General features: G+C 49.7%; 1 protein-coding gene and 1 non-coding gene across 2 annotated transcripts in view; both read left to right on the top strand.

Moving 5' to 3' along the window:
- CDH26 (cadherin 26) overlaps nt 1–25,709 on the top strand; it is a 48,173-nt gene that overhangs the window by 11,140 nt on the left and 11,324 nt on the right. Inside the window, exons 5-15 of the mRNA XM_032878711.1 lie at nt 4,726–4,873; nt 6,636–6,802; nt 6,994–7,122; nt 8,932–9,117; nt 10,393–10,661; nt 13,759–13,901; nt 15,154–15,393; nt 16,730–16,957; nt 17,665–17,783; nt 24,155–24,208; nt 25,258–25,332. Of these exons, the coding sequence (XP_032734602.1) occupies nt 4,726–4,873; nt 6,636–6,802; nt 6,994–7,122; nt 8,932–9,117; nt 10,393–10,661; nt 13,759–13,901; nt 15,154–15,393; nt 16,730–16,957; nt 17,665–17,783; nt 24,155–24,208; nt 25,258–25,332 (1,758 nt within the window). The remainder of the gene's footprint in view (nt 1–4,725; nt 4,874–6,635; nt 6,803–6,993; nt 7,123–8,931; nt 9,118–10,392; nt 10,662–13,758; nt 13,902–15,153; nt 15,394–16,729; nt 16,958–17,664; nt 17,784–24,154; nt 24,209–25,257; nt 25,333–25,709) is intronic.
- LOC116880171 lies at nt 2,535–2,639 on the top strand. Its single transcript, XR_004385181.1, has one exon. It is a non-coding gene; the product is annotated as a U6 spliceosomal RNA (small nuclear RNA).

Raw genomic sequence — 25,709 nt, 5'->3', positions numbered from 1 at the left:
CATACTGGATTAGGATGTGTCCGAATTCAGGCACTGGCATCCTTTCAAAGGGAGGGAGATTTGGACCCAGAGGACAGAGGTGAGAACGCTGGAGACAGAGACGGGGTGGCACATCCGTAAGCAGAGGACACTGGGATTGCTGGACGTCCCCAGCAGCTGGGGGAGAGGCGCAGACCAGAGGGAACCCAGCCTGCTGACCCGGATTGCAGGTCTTGTCTCCAGAAGCATGGGACAGCACGTTTTGTTGGAAGGCACCTGGTTGTCATAGCAGAGAGAGGAAACTAGCAAGCAGAGGTTAACAGACTTTCCAGGAAGACAGAAACAGGCTGATGAGCAGGGTTGCCAGCTGTGAAGAGTGGGCTAAGCCGGGGTCACAGAGACACCGCCCAGGCCGGGCCTTCCAGCTCAGCCACCTGCCTCTGCAGGATGCTTGTTACCGGCTCTCGGCCGTGCGTAAAGCCAGCGTGTATTAGAAGCGACGTCAGCCCAAGGGTGGGCCAAAGGGCCTTCCCAGTAGCACTGCTGTGCTCCTGGGGCACGAGAATTAGCCAAAAACATGAAAAGCTTGTGTTTGGGAGGTGGGGGTGGGGCGGGGAGGGGCTCACTTCTTGATAATTCCGTAAGCCTGTGAGAGCGCCGCGACGGCCGCCGAGCTCTGCCGCAAGATGCGACGTGGCCGGAAGGGGGGCGAGTCTGAATCTCTGGGCGGGATCCCACCCGTTTATGTCAGGACATGCTCAGTGTCATCGGACACAAACACGCGCAGCGAAGTCGTTCTTCATATTCCTCGGATCCCCTGCGGGTCTTCACGCCGACACACTCCTCGCCGCCTCCTTGCACCGACGCGTACAAGGGGCCTCGTCTAGCGTGTTTGCCTTTTCTCCCGTGTGCTCGTCTGTGGCCAAGAGCGCCTGACCCGCCCTGTCATTTCGGTGGTCATACGTCTCCCTCCCTCCCCCCCGAACGCCACCACACTGCGGTGTGTCATCCCAGGATGTAAATCTTAAGTCTGTAACAAAAGGCTGAAAACCCTTTCCAAGTGCAGACGACATCCATGACCTTCCCTTTCCCCGCTGCGATTCTGAGTCCCCAGAAGTTCTGAGCGTCTTGCCAAGGCATAAACAGCACGTGGGCCTCCCAGGCGTCCCAGAGAACTGACGGTCTCCAATGTGGCTTTTAGGATCATAAATGGAATGTAAGATAATAACACAAAACAAACAGGCAGTGCTTATTTTTAAGTGGAAGCCTTGCAGTTGGCGCCGTGTCAGAGCCAGACGTCCGTGTGACTCGGGAGCCGAGTACCCGGTGCGGCCATAAATTATACAGGAGCCTGCGGAGATGGTGTGCGAGAAGCCAATTTGCTTGCCCAGAAATTTAAAAATGTATGTTGCATTCCCCGGAATAGACCAGTTCCGTGGTCTTGAGGGGACAAGAGACAGCTAACCCCGGAGAGCCTGGGGCCCCGGCCACTGTTGCGGGAGAGCTGTGGGGACCACCATGGTGGAGGCTGATGAGGGGAAGCGGACAAGTCTGCAGGAAAGAGGCCCAGGGAGCTCGGTGCAGCAGAGACCCCGTGGGCTCTGGGGAAAGGGGCGGGCTGCTGCCTGAGGCTGGAGGGGGCTGAGACCCCCGGGAGCTGAAGCTGCCTGCTCTGGGCTCTGGGTGGCTGTGGACTTGGTGCAGCCAAGTCCACAGCTACTTGGACTTGAATCTGGGCTGCACCGAGTAAGGACAGCCACGGAACCTCTCCGTGGCGTGCAGTGGGGCGCCAACAATGCCTCCTTCCGGGGCTTCTGCAAGGAAGGGAGGAGGGGGTCGGCGGAGGAGCTCGGTCCTGGGCCTCACTGAAGCCGCTTCCCCGGAATAAACCCCGTGCTTGCTCCGTGTCCCTTAGCAGACAGCCCTCGAGGAAGCACCGTTCCCAGAGCAGACTGTCCTCCGCCTGGAGAGCGACTCCACACGCGACGTCCCTCCTGCTCACTCCTTTTTCTGGGACTCTGAACTCCGGCCTCAGCGCTGACCCCCCACAGTCTTTTCACCTTTCTACCAAAAAAACCACTGTTCATCCGAGAGCAGCAGAGACTCAGTGGCAAGTCGCATCAGACTTATTTTAACATGTAAACCACATGTATTATGTATGTTCTATAACACATCACATATGTTATGTATATATTATTATGTATGTATATTATGTATATGTGTGATATATAATATGCATAACACATGTAATATATTACATAATATACGTAATATATAATACATATATTGTGGTGACAACATATAACAATTACTGAGGGTCCCAATATATAATACGTAACATCTGTTACATATACTGGGTGGCTCAGTGGGTTAAGAGTTTGACTGTTGATTTTGGTTCAGGTTGTGATCTCAGGGTCCTGGCATGGAGCCCTGCAGTGGGCTCCACGCTCAGTTGGGCGTCTGCTTGTGACTTTTCTCTCTCTCCCTTTGCCTCTCCCCACCTGGCTCCCTCTCTCAAATAAATAGATAAATCACTTTTTGAAAATATATATATGGCGCTCATTCGGTAGCATGTAGACTAGAACTGGAATGATCCAGAGAAGATTACCATCGCCCCTCGGAAGGATGGCAGGCAAATTTGTGAGGCGTTCCTTATTTAGAAAAACAAAAATAAATCGTAGATATGGTTGCCCACTTTTTATTTTATACGTAGGGACTTTTTTAAATTAATACTTTCTTTTTAGAGCTGTTTAGGTTGATGGAAGAGGAGAGTGGATAGTACAGAGCTCCTGCTCCCCTCTGCCCCCCCCCACAGGTCTCCTTCTCACTAACGTGATGCATCGCTGCTGTACATTTACGACAGCGTTTGAGCCAATACGATACGCTCCCATTAGGGCTCACTTCCGGGGCTGCCCACTCTATGCATTTGGACAAACTGTATATGACACGTATACACCCTTACAGTACAACACAGAGTATTTTCACTGCCCTAACAGTTCCCCCAGCCTCTCCACTGTCCATCCATCCCTCTTTCCTGAGCCCCCGGCAACCCCGATCCTTTTGCTGTCTCCCTATTTTGCCTTGTCCAGGATGTCACATGGTTGGAGTCATACGGAGTGTATACAGCCTGCTCAGACCGGCTTCCCTCACTTACCAGGGTGCACTGCAGAGTCCTGTAGGTCCTGTTAGTGCGGGATAACGCTCCACCTTCTGGCCGCATGGCAGCTTGTCCATTCACCAAGTGAAGGACATCTCGGTTGCCTCCATATTTGATGATTATGCATAAAGCCACTTTAGACATCTGTGTACGGGTTTTTGTGTGGTCGTAAGTTTTCAACGCTTCTGCATAAATATCAAGGAACATGATTGCTGGTTTGCACCGTTAGAGGATGTTTTGTTTTGTAAGAAACCGCCAAAGGAATGAGGAATTATTTGCCATCTGTATATCTTTGGAGAAAAAGACATTTGTCTGTTCAAATCCTTTGCCTATTTTTAACATTTGAAAATCAATTTTAGCAAGGTCCCAGGAAATAAAGTTAATATATAAAAATCAATTGTATTTGTATATACCAGTGGAAGTCAATGTTTTAAAAACAGTATTATTTATAATATCACCAAAGCAAATGAAGTGCTTAGACATAAATCTAAATTCTGTGTAGGATCTGTTTACTTAAAGCTATAAAACACAAATGAAAGAAACCAAGGAAGACCTAGTTGAACGAAAAAACAGACTGTATTTACGGATTGAAAGATTGAGTATTAAAGGCATAATTCTTCCCAAATTTATCTATAAGTTCTCTAGACTAATTGAAAGACTAGCAGACCTTTGCATCGATCTCAACAAGCTGAAACCAAACTGTATACAGGAAGGCAACTAGCTTTTGGTTGTGTTGACTTTGTTTTGCTATTCTGAATCTTACTGATATCTTGTGTTTATCTTTTTTATTTCCTTCTTTCTGTTTGAGTCTAATTTGCTCCTTTTAAAACGATTTATTTATTTATTTTAGAAAGAGAGACAAAGAGACAGAGAGACAGGAGGGGCAGAGAGAGAGAATCCCAAGCAGACTCCCAGCTGTGTACGAGCCCCACACAAGGCTGGGTTCCTTGACCCTGAGATCGTGACCCGAGCCGAAATCAAGAGTCTGATGCCTAACCGACTGAGCCACTCAGGCATCCCAATTTTCTCCTTTTTTTTTTTTTTTTTAAAGTTCTTAAGAAACCGAAGTGAGAAGCCCATAGTATACCTTTGAGATCTTTTGAGAGGAAAGACTTCTCGTGTCATGTTTGAGACAAGTGGAGCCTCCTTCTTCAAGCACAGAAGTGACATCACTAATCACTCCAGAACCCACAATATGTCAACAGCTGGGCTGGTTACTTTCAGTTCCCTTTTCCCAGAACTTCTAATGTCTGCTCGCCATGGTTTCTCCGCAGTATTGGTCAGCGTCTGTATTCTCATGACGGCACCAACAGCAGAAACCGAGGCTCCTAAACAAGGTGGTTACGTTTACCCGGGTAGAAAGACTGAGATTAGAACCCGATCATAACTAATATTTACTGAGCACCTCGTCCATGCCAGCACTGTGCTCAGTCCCCGGGGTCATGTGGTGAAGGACAGCAATGACATGGTCTCTGGCCCCAGAAACTTTACAGCTTGTGCAGGAGAGGACGCAGAACATGCGAGGACATTAACATGTACCGTGCCATCAAGTAAACGATCCCACATTAACTTCGCTCTCTGCTTCCCAGGTTTACTTTGACGTCATGGATCGCTTTACAGGAAAGCTCTTGGATAATTCCTTGATTTTCAACATTAGGATCCGTGATGTGAATGATCACGCACCCCAGTTTCCTGAGAAGGAATTCCACATCAGTGTGAAGGAGAACCACATGGCAGGTGTGTGAGACTGGGGCGCAAGGGCGTCCTCTCCCCACGGGGCCTCTCTGGTACCCCGGCTTCGATGCTGGTGTGGTGCCCGATCCTCCTTGTCTTTTGGGAGAAATGTTACTGTTCACATCCCGAAGGTGGCAGGCTCTGGTTTTGAGCAGAATGCTTGGAGGTCTGTAAGCATCGTTTTGTATGGGCAATAAAATGAGATGGAAATTGTGTCTGTTGCAAGAGCTGATATGTGAAGGCCAGTCTCAAATAAGTCAGATGCACTGAGGGGAAAAGGCAGAGTGGAACGGTGCCTTCCTGGATAGCTCTGTAAACTTCTCTCCTGGAAAATGGCAACGAGATGACATCTCAAGTTTCTGAGCTGCAGAGTCTGTGAGTCTTTAAATCCAAACCAGTCTCACTAGAATGTGCATCTACTTTCATAACAGAAAAGCATTATTTATTTCACAAAAGAGGCTTCAGAAAATTTGGAAAAATTCCAAGAAATTAAGACAGAACTAGAAAGTATATTTAATACTTCCAATTAGAGGTAAGTACCATCCATGTTTTAGTTTTTATTCTTTCAGTATTTTTCTTTGAATTTTATATGTGTGTGTGAGTACACACACTATGTATTTATCTATGTGTATATATTCTCCGATTTTAGATGTAATTAATTATGCATTTTTCATCTTTATCATAGTGCAAAAGGTATATAAGTATATATGAAATATTTACAAATGTGCGGGTGTTTTTTCATACTTGTATAGTTATGAATTTTCTTTTCTAAATGGGCAAATCTACTGTTTGTAACCTAACCGTGTGCCCCCTCAGCATCTGATTATGTAATATTTTATTTCATGGATGTGCTTAAGGTTTTTTAACTAATCTATTGTTAGACATTGATGCACTATTTCCACTTTTTGTTATCTTCACGAAATATGCTTCAGTGAACATCTTTGAGCTAAATCTGTGTCCACTGAAGCATTATTCACTGGTCACAATTTAGAGGAGTAGAGTGGCTGGTTCTGACTGCACACACAATTTAAGGGTTCTGCTTTTCTCACCCACCGGCAACATCTGAGGGCACCTGGCACAGGGCTCGTCTTTGATCATTAAATGCTCGCACGTTTGTCCACTTCTGTGTATCGGACAGATACACGGTTCTTTTCTTTGTCCATTTCTGTTTGTGTGCTTGTCGTTTTTCTTCTTGATTTTTAACCTTCTCATTCGGTATTAAAAATGTTTATGTCTGCCATGTATATTTTAAATATGTTTTCCTGGTTTATCATTTCTTTTTTAATGTTGTCTACATAGTTCTTTTTGGCACACACTTCAAAATCTGTGTGCTCTGTCAATGCTCTCCTTTACGTCTTCTGCATTTGCAATCATGATTAGAAAGTTCTCGTGACTACTTAGGGGCGCCTGGGTGGCTCAGTCGGGCAAGCGTCTTCTTTCGGCTGAGGTCATGATCCCAGGGTCCTGGGTCTGAGTCCCATGTTGGGCTCCCTGCTCGCAGGGGTCTGCTTCTCCCTCTCCCTCTACGTGCACTCTTTCTCTCTCTCTCAAATAAATAAATAAAATCTTAAAAAAAGAGGAAGTTCTTTTGACTATTTGAATATCCCTCTTTATTTTTTTATAGCATATCCACAGTTTGATTTTATATTTAAATATTTAATCCATTCTGGTGGATGTCTCAATGCCATTTAGCAAAAAATCATCATTCCATTGGTTTGTCAGGCTTCTTTTGGTCGATAGTAAACATTAAAACAATTCTTTCCAGGTCAACCTATCTTCAAGATGTTAACAGTTGATTTGGATGAAGAAAATACTCCAAACTCTCAAGTCCTTTACTTCCTTATCTCTCAAACGCCATCACTGAAAGAGAGCGGCTTCCAGATTGACCCGATTAGCGGAGAAATGCAGCTGTCAGGATGCTTAGATTATGAGGTTATGTGGAATTTATTATTTTGAAAAAATGAGATGTGTTCTTGATCTCAGAGCCCAGACTTTTTATGTTTATAGTGGAAAACCCTCTGTGGCTGGCCTTGCTACTGAATTTGCAATAATGCATTATTACTTTATTAATACCTCCCTTTGCTGTGTGTGAGGGCTTGACCGTTCTTGTCCTTCCCGCCTAGACTGCTCCGCGGTTTACTCTGCTTGTTGGAGCGAAGGATTTGGGAGAACCTCCCTTGACGTCCACGGCCACAGTTCACGTGAACGTGCAAGAAGGCAACAACCACCGGCCCACGTTCACCCGGGAGAACGTAAGGCACCCGGACGGCCCGAGATGCCGCATCCCCGACCCCGAGTCCCCAGCTCAGCTCCGCGGAGGGAATTCTCCGTAGCCCCCAGGATTCACGTCGCTCTCCAAGATCACTCAAACTAGAGGGAGGCGTCCCCGTCCTGACAGAACCGTTGAGCTGCAGACTTGCGAGCTCACGTGTCCTTTCACTGTTTTGAGCCAGATACTGTGCCCGGTGGAACTGCCGGGACTCGCACGTGACGTCCGCCCTACAGACGGGGGCGCCGAGGCGCGGGGGAGAGAGGGACTCCGTGCTCGCGGGGCGGGGAAGCCTCCCAGGTCCGCACTACTGACCGGGGCGGGGAGGTCGTGGCCGCGGGGTCAGGGTCGGCTGCCCGGTGCTCTGCAGGGCGCCGGGCAGCAACCCTGACCTCCGCGCACGAGACGAGACGCCAGGGGCGCCTCCCAGGCATGAGAGCCCAGAATGTCTGCCGCCGTTGCCCGGCGTCCCCCGGAGGGCAGGCTCGCCGCCGGGGTGAGAAGCCAGACCTGAGCTTTTCCTACAACATCTGGAGTTCTGGAATAGGGAAGACTTTTATATAGGGCTCACACGGGATTTCACACGCTGCCAATCCCCGTGCTTGAAGAAAGCCCTGGAACCCGTTGTGGCAGATCATTTGGAAATGCCGCATCCCTTGAGATAGGCAAGATTGCCAAAAACACTCAGGACTGGTTTCCTAGTTCGTGTTTTTTGCTCTTTCATTTGCATTTTTTAAAAGAAAAATATCCATTTTACTTCTTTCTCCTGACCTCTCTCAGTGAGACCTTTCCCAACAACCAAGTTCAATCCCCAACGCTACATCCCACCCACAGTCCCTACCCAATGCGTGCGCGCCTACACACACACACACACACACACACATACGCTCATCTGCTCCCTGGGGATGGAATTTTGTGGATCCCGCTCACACACCTAAGATAGAATCTGGCATGTTGGAGCCTTTGTAGAATATTGATAAATGCGACAAACAATTATTTTCAAAAAGTATCATTTGAAAAAAAATGTAAAATCTGTATACCCACGGGGTGCCTTGGTGGCTCAGTCAGTGAAGTGTCCAACTCATCATCTCAGCTCATGTCTTGATCTCAGGGTTGTGAGTTCGAGCCCCACCCTGGGCTCCATGCTGGGTGTGGAGCTTACTTAAAAAAAAAAAAAAAAAACTTAAAAAAATTATACAGAAAAGCTGAAATGTTTTCAAATGAAAACACTTTGCCAAACAGTACAGAATAACTAAAACATATTGAACCTTGTTTTGAAATCCTTCTCTGGCTTAGTAAAAAGCTCTGCTCTCAAGACCGAGGGTGGGGAAAATAAGTCCTGTTTTCCACGTATGTGTCAACGAGAAATTATCTTGTCACCGAGAGCACTAACAAACTACAGATCTACATATGTTAGAAAAATGATTGTCCTCATCTCAGCCACCTTAAGAGTTCTATTTGAGAAGAGCTAGGTTTTTTTAGCAGCGTAAACTTGGATGTCCATTATGATGTTAAAGATTCTTGGGAAAACAGTGCATCGAGTTGGAGTTCAGAGGACTTTGAAAGCTGCTCAGGGGCAGACACGAGTCACTGAGTCACCGGGAGAAGGAAGAGAGGCTTGCGGTGTGGGTGGGATCAGGTGGAGCTTCAGATCGCTCGAGATCAAGTTCCAGAGCAAGGGAAGTAACATTTCCACGTTGCCGGGCGGAGGGCTTACGTTTTCTTCCCTGCTTTCTTTTTCAATTGTGTGTCTCTACCTCCACGGCGCGGGCACGACGGTTGCCTCCCCCAGTACAGGATTCAGATTTCCGAAGGCCGCACAAGCCCGAGTGTGTTACGTCTCCCGGTCCGAGATGGGGACTTGCCGTTTACGTCAGCCTGGAGAGTAAGATTTCACATACTGAATGGCAACGAAGAGGGACGTTTTGACATTCTGACTGACCCCGAGACCAATGAAGGGATTTTAAATGTGATCAAGGTAAGGCCGTCGGAAATCGTGGTGGGGGGGCGCCCTGCCAGGTAGCTGCAGTGCCGGGGCCTCTCTTCGCAGGAGTCCCGGGAGCGAGGTGGGAGCTGGCGCTGGGGGACGCCTGCTGGGTGCCAAGCACGTGAGCTGGCGTGTGTTGTGTATCCAGTGGCGCCCAGTGAGGAGGGCAGGCTGGGTCAGGACTGCCAGCTGCCCCAGGCCCTTGGCCCTTCTGTCTTCATGGCTCCTCCCACCAAAATAATACCAATACTGAAAATGACTTTTGACGTGGTGCCAGGTTCTTCAACATTTAATTTTTTCTGTTTGAGGCAAAATGGATTTATATATAGAATTATGTAGGCAAAATAGATTTATGTAGATTCAAATAAAAATTTTTAAGACATTTTCTCTCATCCTGAGCGATCATGTTTTTCCTTCGGAGTCTAAAAGTCATTCCAAGGTGTACCTGGGCCCCTACAAGTCCTGTGGGCTCCTGGCGCTTTGCCTGGTGTGCCTGAGGACAAGCTGGCCCCACAGAAAAGTAGCATTTTCTCCTTTCACCGACAAGGAACCAAAGCCCAGAGAGGTTGGGTTGTTTTCATGAAGTCACACAGCTGAAGGAGGGGTTCTGACGAAGGTGGTCACTCCACTGCTCTCAGCTAGACCCTGGAATGACCGGTGCTCCTGGGTCGGGTGTGCGAGTCAACCTGGGATCAGGTTCAAAGACAGGCCTGGGTCAGAGGGTCAGGGGTGGGGCCTGGGCTCCGGCCTGTCGGAGGAATAGGGTGCTGGGCGACACCCGTGGGCCCCAACCATGCTGTGAACAGCAAGGCTCAGGGGAGCTCCGTGCCAGATGCCGGGACGGAATATCTCACATATTCCTAGCTGTTCAGTCCTTTTAAGTCACTGCCCACTCTGCACCCTGAGCATCTGTGATCATTAATTTCTGTATTTCCTTAAGCGCCTGTGTTTTTTTTTTCTTTTTTTGCAGCCGAGTTGCCCCATTAATGTTTCATTAGGTTATGGTTTTTGTTGCATTTTTCATTACTCTCTGATGGATGGTGGCTCTTTTCAACCCAGAGAGGGGGAGGAAAATAAAAACCCAAAAAACAGAACTCTGTAAGCGATTTAAAAATGGGCCGGCAACTGCCTTTTGATCATTACCAAACACAGAGTCAATAATACATGAAACGCAAAGCCACTTGCTCGGGTGTGCGCGGTCCGTGCGGAGCGTCCTCCCCAGGGAAGCAGCAGGTGCTCATGAAACCCTCTCTCTGGGTCCCGCAGCCCTTGGATTATGAAACGCACCCTGCACAAAGCCTCGTCATCGCCGTGGAGAACGAGGAGCTGCTCTTCCCCTGCGAGGGGGGCCGGGTCCGGGGGCCCGGGGGGGTGGCGGCCAGTGCCACTGTGAGCGTGCAGGTGATGGACGCCAACGACCCGCCAGCCTTTCACCCCCGGAGCTTTGTCATCAGCGAGGTCGACGGCGCGGGGCCTGGAATTCAGCTGGGAGTTTTCAATGCTACAGATCCAGACAGAGCGGCCGGCCCGGTAAGGTGAGAAGAGAGGAACGGGGAGGGGGTCGTTTCAACGGAACCTGCCAGGTACCCACGGGCGTTCCTGTTGGGCGCCTGCCCTGTGGCGGGCGGGTGAAAGGTTGACGCCACCAGTTATGAAAACACCAGAAGCCACCAGGAGAAGGCCCGCTGGCCCACGTTCAGAGCCTCCTTCCTTCTGTAGCTGCCTCTGATCCCCCCACCCCCCACAGGGGAGCTCACGCGTTCATGTCCCCTTGCACTTAGCACACATAGCTTTTATACGGTTTCCTTGTACTAAAATAATTTATGTGTTTCTAGGTCCCTTTTTACCAAAGGGCAGCCCTCTGGCTTCTGGACAACAGAAGTTTTGTTTTCTTTCTTTCTTTCTTTCTTTCTTTCTTTCTTTCTTTCTTTCTTTCTTTCTTTCTTTCTCTTTCTTTCTTTCTTTCTTAAATTTAATTGTGGTAAAATATATTTAACAAAAAGTTTACCATTCTAGCTATTTTTAAGTGTATAGTTCAGGGGCATTAAGCACATTCATATTGTGCAGTCATTCCCACTGTCCGTCTCCAGAACTTCTTGGTCTTATAAAACTGAAACTGTCCCCATGAAACAAGACCGCCCCCCCATTTCTCTTCCCCAGATATTGGCAACCACCATGCTCGTTTCTGTCTCTGTGGACCTTATTACTCGAAGTGCTTTGCAGAAGAGAATCGTAAGGTATTTGTCTTTCTGTGATCATGTATTTCACTGAGCATGGCGTCCTCCAGGCACGTCCACGTGGTAGCGTGCTACAGACGCAGACCTCCCTTCCTTTTCCAGGCTGGATAATATTCCGTGGTCTGCACAGCCTGCACTGTGCTCACCCCCTCACCTGAGGACACACACCTGGGTTGCTCAGTGTTTTGCCATAGACTTGCCACAATCCCTAGGAAGATGGGAAGCACCAGGACTGTCTCTCCACCCAGACCACTGCACTGGAAGAATCTGTCTCAAATACCTAGTTTGGAACTCTGGAGTCTGTTGAAGTCTTGCAGCTGCCAGAGAAACGCTTGGATGGTAAATTGCAGTTAATTTTGGTCAATTATGGCTCTGAGCACAATAGTAGCAATGCATCCCTACCCTCAGCTGGTGGCCAGCAGCTGTGCACCTGTTCCTGGAATGGCCCAACGTAGTTTGCAGGAGCCAGAGTGGGCAAAAACCCTCTGTCCCTGAAATACCAGAGATGTGTGCACTGCTCACTGTCTGCTGCTTTCATTCCCGGAGGGGCAAAGAGGAAGGCAGCCATTGGTTTTGCCCCTACCCCGATGTGGCAGACCCCCTCCCCCACCAGCTGAAATGTCTTCAGGGGATTGGATGGACAGGTGCCATCACTTTCCCCTCTTCCTTGTTTGCTTTTTCCTATTTCGGGAGCCAGACATTGAAATCTTGGACATTCCACAACAACCACATGTATGAGGAAAATCAGAGAATGGCCAGCATGCCCAGGGAAAGGGTCAGGAAAGGCCTGAGAGGACATTAAGTTGAAAGGCTGATCCTCAGCACCAAGACATCCTGTGATGGTCCAATGAACAAACAAAAATAAAATAAAAACAATAAAGAAAAATAAAAAACCCTGGGAAGGGGGAGAATCTGATCCCCAGAGGTCCCACGTTAGAGCCAAATGCCTAGTGTTCAAGGAAAAAAAAACAAACTAAAAACCACAAAGCACACAACGAAACAGTAAAGTGAGGCCCATTCAAAGGAAAAACAATAGATCATCAGAAATTGTCCCTGAAAAATACATGATGGCAGATCAGTTAGATGAAGGCTTTCAAACAACAGCCTTAAAAATGCTCAGAGACCTACAGGAGGATGTGGAGAAAGCCTGGAAATGGTGTATGAATAAAACGGAAATGCCAGTAAGGAGACAGAATACCTAACAAGAAAGGAGAAGGGTGATGAAGGGCTCACTGTCAGAATTACTTCATACGTAAATGGATTAAACTCTTTAATCAAAAGACAGAGACTGGCAGAATTTTACACATGCCTTCTGTAAGAGACTCACTTGAAGATCCAAATACACAAACAGGTCACCTGACACCATATGCAAAAATGAACTCAAAATGGATCCAACTGTAAGACCAAAAACATTAAACCATTTGAAGGAAGCACAGGGTAATGGCGTCATGACACTGGGCTTGGCAATGAGTTCCTGGATGTGGCACCAAAAAGGCAGCTGCAAAAAGACAGACAACGAAGGACAAAAATGTCAAATTGGACCTCATGAAAATCAAAACATTTTGTGCATGAAAAGACACTATTATGGAGTACAAAGGCAACCCACAGGATGGGAGAAAATATTTGCAAGTCCTATAACTGAGAAGGGGCTGATTCCAGAATATATCGAGAACTCCTGAGACACAACACCAGAGGAACACCAGCAACCTGATCTAAAAGCAGACACAGGACTTGAACAGACGCTTCTCCAACCAGCACACGAGAGATGCACAACACCACTAGGCAGCAGGGAGATGCAAATCAAAGTCCAGCTCACACCCGTTTAGGATGGCGACCACCAAAAAACCGGAAATCAAGTGTGGGCAAGGTTGTGGAGAGGCTGGAACCGTTGCGCATGGTTGGCGGGGATATAAGTTGGTGCAGCCACTGTGGGAAACAGTATGGTAGTTCCTCAAAAAAATTCAAGATAGGACACCCTAAGATCCATCATGTCTGCTGCTGGGTATGGACACGCCCAAAGAAGTGAAAGCAGGGGCTCAGAGAGATAGTTGTACGCCCCTGTTCTAGCTGCATTATGCACGATAGCTGAAATGCCAAAGCCACCCAAGCATCCACCGAAGGATGAACGGATAAGCCCAACGTGGTATATACGTGTGACAGAATGTTATTCAGTCCTGAAAAGCGAGGACGGTCTTCAGTACGCCACAACGGGGATAAGCCTGCAGGCGTTGTGCTAAGTGAAATAAGCCAGTCGCAGAAAGACAAATTCTGTACGATTCCACTTATGATTTCCCATTTTACTTATGATAGGATCTGTGTCTGCTGTGATACATTTCAATTTGCCTTTTGATGTGACTTTTTAATTTTAAAAGTTGCATGTGTTTCCTTCTACAAGATACAAACTGGCTTACGACCCGGCCAGTTGGGTGACCGTTGATGAGCTCTCAGGAACAGTTACCACCACGCAGCAAATCGACCGAGAATCCCCTTACGTAAATCACAGCTTTTACACAATCATCGTGCAGGCTGTTGACGATGGTAAGTGTTTACCCAAAATTAGGGGAGGGGGACGTGTGTTTCCTTGCTTCCTGAGGGGAAATAACACTAGTGAGAGTCTTTCCCCACAACTGGGAAAAATAAATAAAATAAACCTTTTTAGCACTATGCATCCATCCTGGCAACTACTCTTTGTGATAATTTTTGAAATGGCAAACCAAGGACCAGTGCCCTGGGGAGAGGGGCAGGATGCATTCAGAAGAGACGATTTAGCCAGCGAGGAAGCCGCCAGCAGACCCGATGTCCGTTTCATCCTTCCATAAAACAACTCTGTAGCTCTTCCTCAAAGCTGGTGTGTGTGGCAAATGTTTAGCACAGTTTCCCTGTACTTGGAATCGCTGATCAGCTCTGGTAAATGTGACTGTGTGGGACAAATTTGTCATAAACCAGGGTGCGCAGCGCTCTGAGCGGGTTACAACACTTTTCTCTATGATCTCCCAAGGCTGGACTTTGAAACCTGCCCAAACACAGAGTTGAATAAACAGCAACTCTCAAATAACTTTAATAATTGTGTTTAAGGAGTCTCTAAGTTAAAGCCCAGGTTTTAAGGGAAATGTAGGTGTATGTCCCATTTGTATGAGGTTGTGGATGTTGTGTGTAGATGGTGTAGATAGATGCATATAGATGATGTTGTAGATGCTGTATGATGTTGTAGATGTTGTATGATGTAGCAGAATGTTGGTTAGGAAGATGTTAAGTCTGTATTCCTAAATCAGTCTGAGGTGGGGAGACGGCAAGGGGGGGTCTATCTTCCAGGGACCTGAAGGAACAATGTGGTGGGGTCCAGAGTACCCACTGCCCAGTGTCCCCTAATGGTTAACACATTGCAAGACTGTAGTGTCTGGTGACAACCGGGACTCAGACATGGACACAGCCAAAGGCCAAACATCTCCATCTCCATGTCACAGCCATTTCACTCCTGCCCCACTCCCTTCTTTACACCTGGCATGACTCCCCGGGAAAAATGAATGATTCCATTTTCTACCTGGTTCTACAAATGATCTGAGGTGGCAAGTGTTTTGTTAACGTACCCTTCCCAGATACTCTGAATTTTCAGAAAATCAGGAGAACAGAGCAAGCACATAGGGGAGAGCCTATGACCTTGAAAAGGAAGTGGTTTCAGTGCAATGACTCCTTTCCTGGGAGGATGACACTGCCCATTCTCCGGGGGTATGTGCGCATCGAGAGGTATCTCTCAACTAACAAGCAACCCCTCCTGGAATTCCATTTCCAGGCCTCCCGCCACAGACCGGGACGGGGACCCTGATGCTTTTCCTGTCTGACGTCAACGACAACGCCCCCGCTCTCCATCCCCGTTCTCGATACCTGGAGGTCTGTGAGTCTGCGCTGAGTGAGGCCCTCCTTCTCCAGGCTGAGGATGCCGACCTGGAGCCCTATGCTGACCCCTTTACGTTTGAATTGGACGATTCGTGGCAAAGTACAGGAGACACATGGAAGCTGGGGGAAAGTCGGGGTGAGTTTTTGTATTCGTTGGGGATAAAGCATTGCAAATAACCTGACTCAAACCGACCCAGGAAAGGAATAATGATAATAATAATAATAACAATAATGACAATAAGAATAATAAATCGGCTTTTGTAACTGAGGGAGATGCCAGCCAAGGCTGTGTTCTAGCAGAGCTGGGTCTGGGTGCTCGAGGAACGTCCCTGGAAGATGTTTGTCCTGTGGCTCTGCCTTTCCCTGGGTCCCTTCATTTCCAGGCAGGCTCTCCTCTGGGTGGCGGGTGGCTGCTGGGAGTCCCTGGGACTCACCCAAGTGTGTGGCAAAGGTATTTATATCACTGTGTGGCTTTGGTCAGCTGCCCCATCAGTTATGGTGGGTTGGGGCTGGGAAGGCAGACATGCTGATTGGCCGGTTCTTGTTGGGCTCTGGGCTTCGCATCTCCTGACCTGCATGGGCTGAGTTCAGGAACTGGGGGCTCTCCCAAAGAAGACCTGGGGTGCTGTTCCCAGGAGCAGCCACGGGCATCTACTGTCAACATTCTCCTTGGAGCCTCTATCAGTGTGTCCGTAGAATGTACCCTATTTTGTAGATGGAACTGTGAGCTCATGTTTACAGCTCCCAGACCCAGAGTATGTCGTAAACCATTGAACTTTGCCCCAAACAAGCTCTGGCCTTTGCCCTCAGCTTCTGGAAGATGAGCTCTAGGACTTTGGGATGTCTTGCCTGAAAGGAATGCCTTTGTTTACCTTGGGCTTGTGCCCATCAGATACAGACATGATTTAGGGTGGGGGCCCTAGGTCGTGTGGTGTCTGCTGATCTCCAGCAACACTGGGGACCGAGGTCAGCCATTGGATGGCCAAGCGGATTCACGCGACCGAGTCTGCTGAAGACCCTGCACGCAAGGCTCAGGGGAGCTTCCCTGGCTGGCAGCGCCCCACGCATGCCGTCACTTACGGACCCGGGAGGTCCTGTCCTCACTCTGCTGGAGAACGGAGAGCTCGGAGTCTGGTGCTGCTCTGGATTCTGCCCCACATGCTTCTTCCCTTGGCCAGTTTTAATCCATATCCTGTTGCTGTGCTGGATCATAACTAGGACCACACAGCCTTCAGTGAGTCCTACGGTCCTTCTAGAGCGCTTTCAGACCTGAGCACGGTCTTGAGAACCCCTGGACTGGGAGCTGGTCTCAGGCATAAGTGAGGGTGGTGTTGGCGCCTTTTCCCTCCAACTTTGAACTCAGCTAACTTCTGTACAGAGCCGTGGTGCACGGGAGGGACTTAGTCGATCTCGGTTGAGTAGATAAGCAAGTGAGCAAGTCAACTCACGCAGCGTCCACTTCCCTTCTGCAGGTCGGTCCGTGGAACTTTTAATGTTGACAAGCCTACCGCCCGGTAATTACTCAGTGCCACTGTTCATCAGAGACAAACAGGGACTTTCCCAGAAGCAGACTGTCCACGTAAGGGTCTGTTCCTGTCCCGGAGGAGGCACGTGTGTGGAGCCCTCAGTCGTGGTCACAGGAGCTGGGCTCCTCATGGGAGCCCTGGCCCCTGCCTGTGCCGCGCTCGTGATGCTGGCAGGTCAGTGGTCTGCAGGTGCTGTCCTGGGGAGGCGGCTCCTCTCCTCAGCCTCCCAGCAGTGCGCAGTCCTCTGGGGCAGGGAGCAGGCATGGCAGAGATCAGTGGGACACCTTGAGAATGACCCCCGGCTCACCAGAGTCTCAGACTCAGATCAGACGTCCCCAACCTGGTCGGACATGCTGCCTGCCTGGCGAAAGCAGCTTCTAGGAATTTAGTAGGTAGCAGTTTACTGAATGAATGAATGAATGAACCAACCCAGGAAAATAATAATAATAATAATAATAAAAAATTGACTTTTGTAACTGAGGGAGATGCCAGCTAAGCCTGTGTTCTAGCAGAGCTGGATCTCGGTGCTCAAGGGACGTCCCTTGAATGAGCCCCACGAATGAACACTGTGGTTCGCAGAAATGGGGGGGCAGCGATGGGCAGATACCTGGGCTCCTGGGCTTGGAGGACACGAATGAGCAAGCTCGGTTCTCAAAGAAATGACAGGATTTTATTGGTCACGTGGTATTGATCAATTCAACCAATAGTTACCCGGCGCCAATGTGTGCCCCAACCCTCACTATCACATAGCGATGGAGATGACCACCACCCAGTTGACCTTGTGTTCAGGGCTGAGCTCGGAGTCATTAGAACGAGGTCCTGTTCAAACCTCTTTTGAGCACGACATGCCCAGCTCATTTTCCTGCTCTGTCCCATTGTAGCCACTCTGCTGTGCCTGCTGCGATGCTGTTTTGTGTCCGAAGTCAGGCCCGGAAGCTCTGAGGAAGGCCAGCAGACTCTGATCGTGTATAATGACGAGAGCAAACCCATTTCAATGCAGGTAGTGGAAACTAGCACGTCGTGTTTCTGGACGGTGATGTCCGTCATCCCCAGGCCTGTTTTTCCACCCACCGAGCCCCCTGTCACGTCGTCACACTCCCTTATATTTGAGTAGCAAATGGCAAAAAGATTCCCATGAAAACTGTCCAACTCAACTAAATTGAATTATTTTTTAGGTCATAATGAGGGGGTGATTCTGCCCCCGCCCAAGGGATGTTTGGCAATGTCTAGAGACCGTTTTGGTGGCGGCTTGGTTGGGGTGGGAAGACATGGCTTTGGCTTCCAGTGGAAGCAGAGAGGCTCAGGGAGCTGCTGAGTGCCCCACTGTGCCCAGGGCGGCCGTACCACAGAGAAGGGTCTGGCCCATCGTGCCCAGAGTGCTAAGGGGGGGAAGCCTTGCTTAGGAGGAGATGGTGTCCACCAGTGGACTTGCTCTAGATGGAAGCCTGTCAGGTTCACTAAGGAAACGCGGAGCCCACCCCACCTCCCTTGCCCAGCGGAGGCTGGGCACAGAGCTTGCTGGTCTGGAAGGGACGAGACCCGGACTCTGCTGCCCATTAGCTTCTGCTCGTTGAGCAAGTCCCTCACCCCCACATCCTCACCTGCCACCCAGAGAGGATAAAACTCAACCAGCAGATGGGCTATGCACCAAAGACGACGCGCCCAGGAAAGCTCCCGCCCTCCTCCGGACACAAGGTGGTCAGCGGGTAACTGATGGCTTTCAAGCCGCTCCTGCTGACGCTGACCTTGCCGTGCGTCCTCATGGCAGCCCTGGGCTGGGGTCAGCCGGGCAACCAGAGGAAGGCACCGTGAGCTCTCCTGCTGTCTTCACGCGGAACCAAGCGTAGCTGGTCCAAACACTGAAAGCCAAAGAAATGTCCAAAGGGAGCACCATCTTTCCTGCACGGAGGGTGCGGGGGCCCACCTTGCTGCTGCCTTAGATCTCCAGCCACGATTTTCTCCCGGAAGGACGAGACACGTTGTTCTAAGATGCCTTTGAGAAGAGACAGTGCAGTTGACTTTGGCGTTAGGCTGCAGTAGGCAGACAGGGAGATACTCTAGAGAGTGCCCGCGGATGGGAGACGCCGGGGGTTGGCTGACACCCTCGGGTCCTTTTCGCATTTTCTCTTTCTTCCTGGCATGACGGAAGGGAAGTGACTGCCCCGGGCCACGGTAGGGGCGTCCGTGCCTGTGCGCCCACGCAGGCCTGCGTGGAGCCCTTCCCGGCGTGGGGTCGAGGAGGCAGGAGGTACAGTCCGAACTCTCCCGGCTGCTGGACCCCCAGAAGAAGCCCCACCCCTGCAGTGACAGCCACACTTCACTGTTCTGATTCATTTGTGTTGTTCTGAGGAGACCGTCTGGACAGACCGTCTGGATAAATGGCCGCGCTCGAGAGCCCTGGGAAGCTGCACTCTGCTCGCTCAGTCATCCAGGAACAGGGACAAGGCTCCTGGGCCCGGGCTGAGCTCAGCCTCCCGTGTGGGGTCGTGGCTGAGGCAGCCGAGCCTGGAGGAGCCCACTGGGGACGTGGCCTCCCCGAGCAGCGTCCGTGGGCACAGCTACGGCCAAAGAGGTGGTGATGATGCCCGGTGCTGTTCTCATTGGCCAGGCGCCCACTGGCTGTGTCCTGGGGCGGAGGAAGCCCCTGGAGAAGCAGACGGTGTGGAAGGGAAGCCTGGTCCTTGCAGGGCGGGGGCCAGGCAGGCTGGGGACCCCTGTCAAGATCAAGGACCAGCTGTCAGAGGGACGAGAGAGCCTTCCCTTGTCCCCTCCTTGTCCCAAGATGTTGTCCCCTTGTCTTCTACTCGCAGCTCAGGACGTGTCCCTGCTTCTACCATCATATCTTTGGGGCTCTGAGGCCTGGGATCCAGCAAACCTGGGTTTGGACTCCAAAACTGTGGCTTATCAGACAGAGAAGCTAACAAACCCTTGGTTTTCACATATAAAGAGAGGTTAATAATGCACGTGCTCTCTCTCAGGTTTATTGGACAATTTAATCAACTAATACGAAATCTTTAGCACAAGTGAGGGCATTGCCAGGCACACAGTGAACGTGGCTGCCGATATTAGTGTTTTTTTTTTTTTTTAAGATTTTATTTATTTGACAGACAAATCACAAGCAGGCAGAGAGGCAGGCAGAGAGAGAGGAGGAAGCAGGCTCCCTGTGGAGCAGAGAGCCCGATGCGAGGCTTGATCCCAGGATCCTGGGATCATGACCTGAGCCGAAGGCAGAGGCTTTAACCCACTGAGCCACCCAGGCGCCCCGATATTAGTGTTATTAACAGTACTTACTATTTTATGTCTTTGGAGCCACGGGTAAGTCAGGCCATTTCAAAGTGTACACGCCTCCGCAGTCATCCGTCTCTCGTGAACACTCCATGCACACACACACACACACACACCCAGGGACCTTCTGCGCTTGTGGCAGGACTCACCTCCTCCAAGATGCTGCTGCTGATCCCACCACTCTGTCGTGCCCACGAGACGGCACAGATGCCCCCTCTGAGAAGAGGAACCAGCCCAGCAGCGCCTGGGCCCTCGGGGATGTGTGCTCACTGAGGCATGAAGAAGACAGTGCACAGCACCGCCCGACCCTGGGGCCCGCGAAAGCATCGCCTCAGCCTTGGGGGATGATGAGCTGTAGATTCTGAGACCCTTTCAAGACTGGGGTCTTTTCCCCATCACGTCCCATGGGACACGGAACAAGAAACTCCACCTCCTGACCAGCGGTTCCAAAGGAGTCCAGATTCTGGGCGGAATAGGTGTATTTTCCCGGCTCTGGATGTTTTCTGTGATGGTGTGGAGATCTGTGATGTCATTTCTTGGTCTCTGCTTTCATTCCTGCTATCTGTGATTTCAACTTTGTCATTTTTCTTTCCGTGTGTGTCCCACAGGGAAGGCCAGATGTCAGGGACCAGGTGCCAGTCCTGGTGCTCGATGCAGCTGGGGCCGGGGCCAAGCCGGGCACTAAGGTGAGCACGGCCTGTTTGCTGCTTGGTTTAGATGGAAAGGTGGCTTTGCGGGGGGTTCCCACGGCAGCGAACAGCACCCCCAACACGCACGAGGTCCCTGGGCAAGCCTGCTCCGCGCCTGCCTGCACCCAGCCTCACCTGCAAAGCCCCATGACTCCACGAAGCCCAAAAGGACAACAGCATCGGATGCCCCCGGGCCCCAGTTTCGGCCTGGCCGGTCACTGTCGTGACTTTCTGCCACGTGCTATGCCCCCAGTGTAGTGTACTTTTTACCGTATTTCTTTCTCTAAATCAACCTCGGTCCAAATAAAGTACATTTCTTTAAATAGGGCATTCTGTATTTCAGCAGCAAACAAACAAACAAACAAACAAAAAACAGTTTTGGGGCACCTGGGCGGCTCAGTGGGTTAAAGCCTCTGCCTTTGGCTCAGGTCGTGGTCTCGGGGTCCTGGGATTGAGCCCCGCATCGGACTCTCTGCTCGGTAGGGAGCCTGCTTGCTTCCCCCTCTCTCACTCTGCCTGCTGCTCTGCCTACGTGTGATCTCTATCTGTCAAATAAATAAATAAAATCTTAAAAAAAAAAGTTTCACTGGTATGAAGAGCAGAGAGGGAAGAGAAAAATAGACACAAGAAAAATAAAGCCCAGTAACTCTGGCTAGAGAAAGCCACCTGCCACAGGCACAGGGTCCCGGAGGAAGGCAGAGATAGGAAAGCCATGCTGGTTCAGACACCCCCCGGCCCCCCATGCCATCAGCATGTGGATGAGGAGTCAGAAGGGGCGTCATTTTCTCACCATGCAATTTAATGTCATTTAAGTCTGTGTTCCCAAACAGGTTAAACCTTCCCTTCTCTACGGGGTACATGACCCCACTGCGGAAAACAGCGACTTAATCCAGGGCTGCTATAAATTACCGAGCAGGTGCCTGGCTGGGGGTGAGCAGGGGCAGGTCCAGCAGGCATTCCGCCCACCAACCCGTGCTGGGGCAGGACTGCCCTTTCTCTCCCGCGCACCGACTCTGTGCACGCTGGGCTGGTGGTACTTCCTCCCTGGCTGGTCTGTCAGCTTCCAGAGGCCAGAACAATCACTCCCGAGAAGCATGAGAACAGCTCTGCTTTACTGAGTGTGCCCCGGGGAGGCACCCGCAACGACCATCCCGCAGACACTTCGCCAGAACCCCTGGGGGAGGGTAGTCAGCTTTCTCCATCTCCGTCTGCGGGGGATGAAGCCAAGATCTCTGGTCCCTGTCTCTCCGAGCGTCTGTTCCCTGCGCTGTGCCCCGCAGGCAGAAATTGCTCCCGGGGCTCCCGGTTAGCCATGCCACCACGGCACACCCTCCCTAAGTGAAGGCGGCCGTGACTTAGTGGGTAACCTGCTTTAAAACCTGCTCGAAGCATGGAGTCTCTTCAACTGTGGTTAAGATCTGTTGCCTGCTTTATTCTCTTTAATTCTGCTTCATTATCGAAAGGCCTCATAAACTAGGACACCCAAAGCAGAAATGGCCGATAGCCCCATCCTTCACTTGTCTGCGTCACTGGCCTGGTCTCACGCACGCGCTACCCTGTGCTCAGACTTCTACAGTATGGCAGGGGGAACGCTAGAGTCCCCTCCTACAGTCACCACTGGCCACGCGCTTTGTTTCAAGAGTCTCCTCGTGCATCTCCCCGCCTCCCCTCTTCCACTCGCATTCTCCCTCCCGTCTTTAGCGCCAGCATCTATGGGCAGAGGAGCGTAGAGCAAGGGGAAGGGGCGGAAGGACACACATGCATTATCTTCTGAGTAAGTCAGCATCTCTCCCAGGATCTACAGGACATGCTACCACCGGCAGCGAGAGCACTGGACCAGGAGTACTTGGTCTCAGGGACCCCAGGGCATTACAGAAGTTCACTTCCTCTTGCCGTAAGCCCCCTAATGATTGACAGTTGGTTCCCTTGAGGGGTGGCCCTTCTAGAAGATTCTGTGATACCAGCAGAACAAATACAAGTCAATGAAAACCTCATTTATCTAACTAGCTAAGGTTATTGTTGGTTGTTAAAACGTTATTTGACAGTCCTGATCACATATGATGCTTTTTAGAACGCCCACAAGTAAATACATTTTTTTCATGTCCATCTGAGGGTGTCTGGGTCATCTGGAACATTCTAAGCACATTGCTTTGGCCCGCATTTCAGTCCCATCTTTGGTTGCAAAAGCCCAGTAAGGTCCACTTGGAGCCGTGGGCAACCCTGAGCCCTGATGCCCTCCTGCATCATGTCTTCATACACTCTTTGCACAGATTCTAGAACTATCGCTACACTTTTAAAAATGATTTTTCTGGGGGATGCCTGGCTGACTCTGTAGGTAACACGTGTGACTCTTGATCTCAGGACCATGTTCAGTTCCTACGTTGGCCGTGGATCTTACTTTAAAAAGTAAAATAAAACAAAATCTTTAAAAAGTAAAATGATGTTTTTCTGAAATAATTTGGCTTGTAAGAAGTTGTAAAAATAGGTCAGACTCCCTGTGTACGCTTCACACAGCTTCCCCTGAGGATAACGTAACCGTAACTCTTGATCAAAACCAGAAAACCCACTTTGGTGTAACACAATTAAGAGAGGTTTCAAATAGAGACGTTATTTGGACTGCCCCAGTATAAGTAAGTACTACTTTAGCAAAAAAATGTACTTTTTTGGGACAATTACTAAAAGAGATATTCAAGGTTCAAAAAAAGCTACAACGTTTGTGATGAAACCTCTAAAAAAGGATTCAAGATCTCTATAATTTCATTACCTTTCCTTGGGCTGTGTTTGAGCTAAGATAAAAATGTGGTGTTCTTTTCTGCACAAAGATGATGTCATGAACCCACCTTTGAAAGGGTTTGTGCATTCATAAGTGTGTCCCTTTGGCCTTGGTAGGGATGCCATCGTGGACACAGATGGACCCAGGCAGTCACATGGGGCCCTGTGCTGGTTTAAAGCTCTGTGGTCACCATCTTGAAAGGCTTAATATTTGGACAAGTGGTCCCACATATTTAAATTTTGCACTGGGTCCTGCAAATTATGTCTCTGGTTTTGGGTCCTAGGGATCACAAATGTTCCTTATTCACAAATGTTGAGGCTGTGCCCATAGCACCAAGTGAACCTTGCTGGGCTTTTGGGATCAAAGATGGGACTTGAAAATCTCCTATTTTCAAACTCCATCCCCGTCAAGCAACCGAAAAGCTTTCCCATGGATTTTTGCTATGGATGGCTATGCTCACTAGAATTATGATTCCTTTAGTGCAGAAATTAAAAGCACTATAATGGCAAGAATTTCTAGTCATATGTCTGCATCCTTGGGTGATTTATATAAAACCAGTAACATTTCTATCCTTATTACTTTGTTTTACTTATTTATGTATTTTTCATCCTCTTTAAATTAAAGGGTTGTGACATGCTTTTTGAGCCAAGAGGAGTGAGAAACAAGTATTCTACTCTTGTAAGTACAGATGAAGGTGTTACTATGGAAAGGGTTGCCTTACCCTCCTAACAACTGTGGGAAGCCCTGAAAATTAGAAATTGGAAAAAATATGTCCAACATAAAAGTAAAAGGAGGCGTGAGTGTGGAAAAATGAATTCTAATTCATTAAAATCATACATCTAGACTTGGAAGCATAGGGTTTTTCAGTCCCTGGCAAATTCCTTTTGCTGCTGAGTCACTAAGAACTTGGCCAAGGCCTGAACAGTCCTCTGTGTTCTTCGCAAGCTTCCAGGAGTTTGGAGCTAAAGGGGCCCCAGAGACCCTCTGGTCCATTTTGCTCCTCAGCCTTTTTTAGCAGCCAGATTCTTCTGTCACATGAGATCCTGGGAAGAATGCCATTCTAAGTATAACAGTAAGAGCTGCTTCTTATTAGTGTCCGTTTTGAGCACAGAGACATAATACACACCCACCACCAAAGCCATTAGTAGAATCAGGGGTTCTGCTGGAAGTAAAACAGAAGTCGGATGTTGTGGATGTAGTTCGCAAAATCATGTTATCTTAGCACCTAATCCACTGCCACACATTGTTGTAAATCGATTGTTAAAATATCAAGAAAACTTGGATTTCTGCCAAGGAACAGTTTCAAATGTGAAATTTTTAGGAAGCTCCACTTATAATACCAAGATTTCCTTTGATTTAGCAAACAGGAGATGGAAAATTCCTTGAATTCATTTCATAAAATCAAATTATGAAGTTTTTGCTTCTATTAACAAGTTGGGGGGGACTCAATTAAAAAGACGTAAACCATTTTCTACTATATTAAAAGCCTGCTGGCTGGTTCCACTCTGCCTCCCTTCACCCCCAAAAGCCACGGCAATGAAAGGTCTGGCGACGACACCTGCAAGGCCTCCCCTCTCTCCCAACACACACACAGGGGAGGTGCGCACACTGACCTTGGCCTGACTCCTCCCCTGCACAGCCCTGTCCGGAGGCAGCAAGGGTACTGACCTGGGGAGCCGGAAGGGGGCTCATCAGTGGTGCTGGGACTTGGCTTATTTGCTTCGCAGGTTTTCCAGGACACTGTGGTGCCCAGACGATGCCTGGACGCGAGGGCCCGGAAGGTGGCGGAAACCCTGAGTCAGGTGGGAAGAGCATCACTTTGCTCATGCGTCAGCTGTGGGTTCGGCTCCTACCTCTGACTTGAGGCCCCACGACCCTGTTCTGTGAGGTCGGGTGGTGCTTCTCCTGGCCCCTACCCTTGGCTGTTAGAATGATGCCCCATGTGGCACCGTGGCCCCAGGAACACGAGCCTGGCCCTCTGCAGTCACAGCCTGGGGCCTCCCCCGTGTCAGGCCCCAGAGTGGGGGCTGTAGGTCTCCATGAGGGCCTGAGGCCGCAGGGAGTCCCGTCTCTCCCCAGCCCTGCAGACAAGACCACAGACACTCTGCAAGTCTAGAGGCAAAGCCACACTGTCCAGCCCCTTCTGGGAAGCCCCCCCCACCCCCCACCCCACCGCAGC

The sequence above is a fragment of the Lontra canadensis genome, unplaced genomic scaffold (assembly GCF_010015895.1).
Source record: "Lontra canadensis isolate GAN:19392208 unplaced genomic scaffold, GSC_riverotter_1.0 scaffold65, whole genome shotgun sequence".
NCBI classification, from domain to species: Eukaryota; Metazoa; Chordata; class Mammalia; order Carnivora; family Mustelidae; genus Lontra; species Lontra canadensis.
The sequence above is the reverse complement of the archived record's forward strand: the minus strand, read 5'-3'. Positions and strand labels throughout refer to the sequence as shown.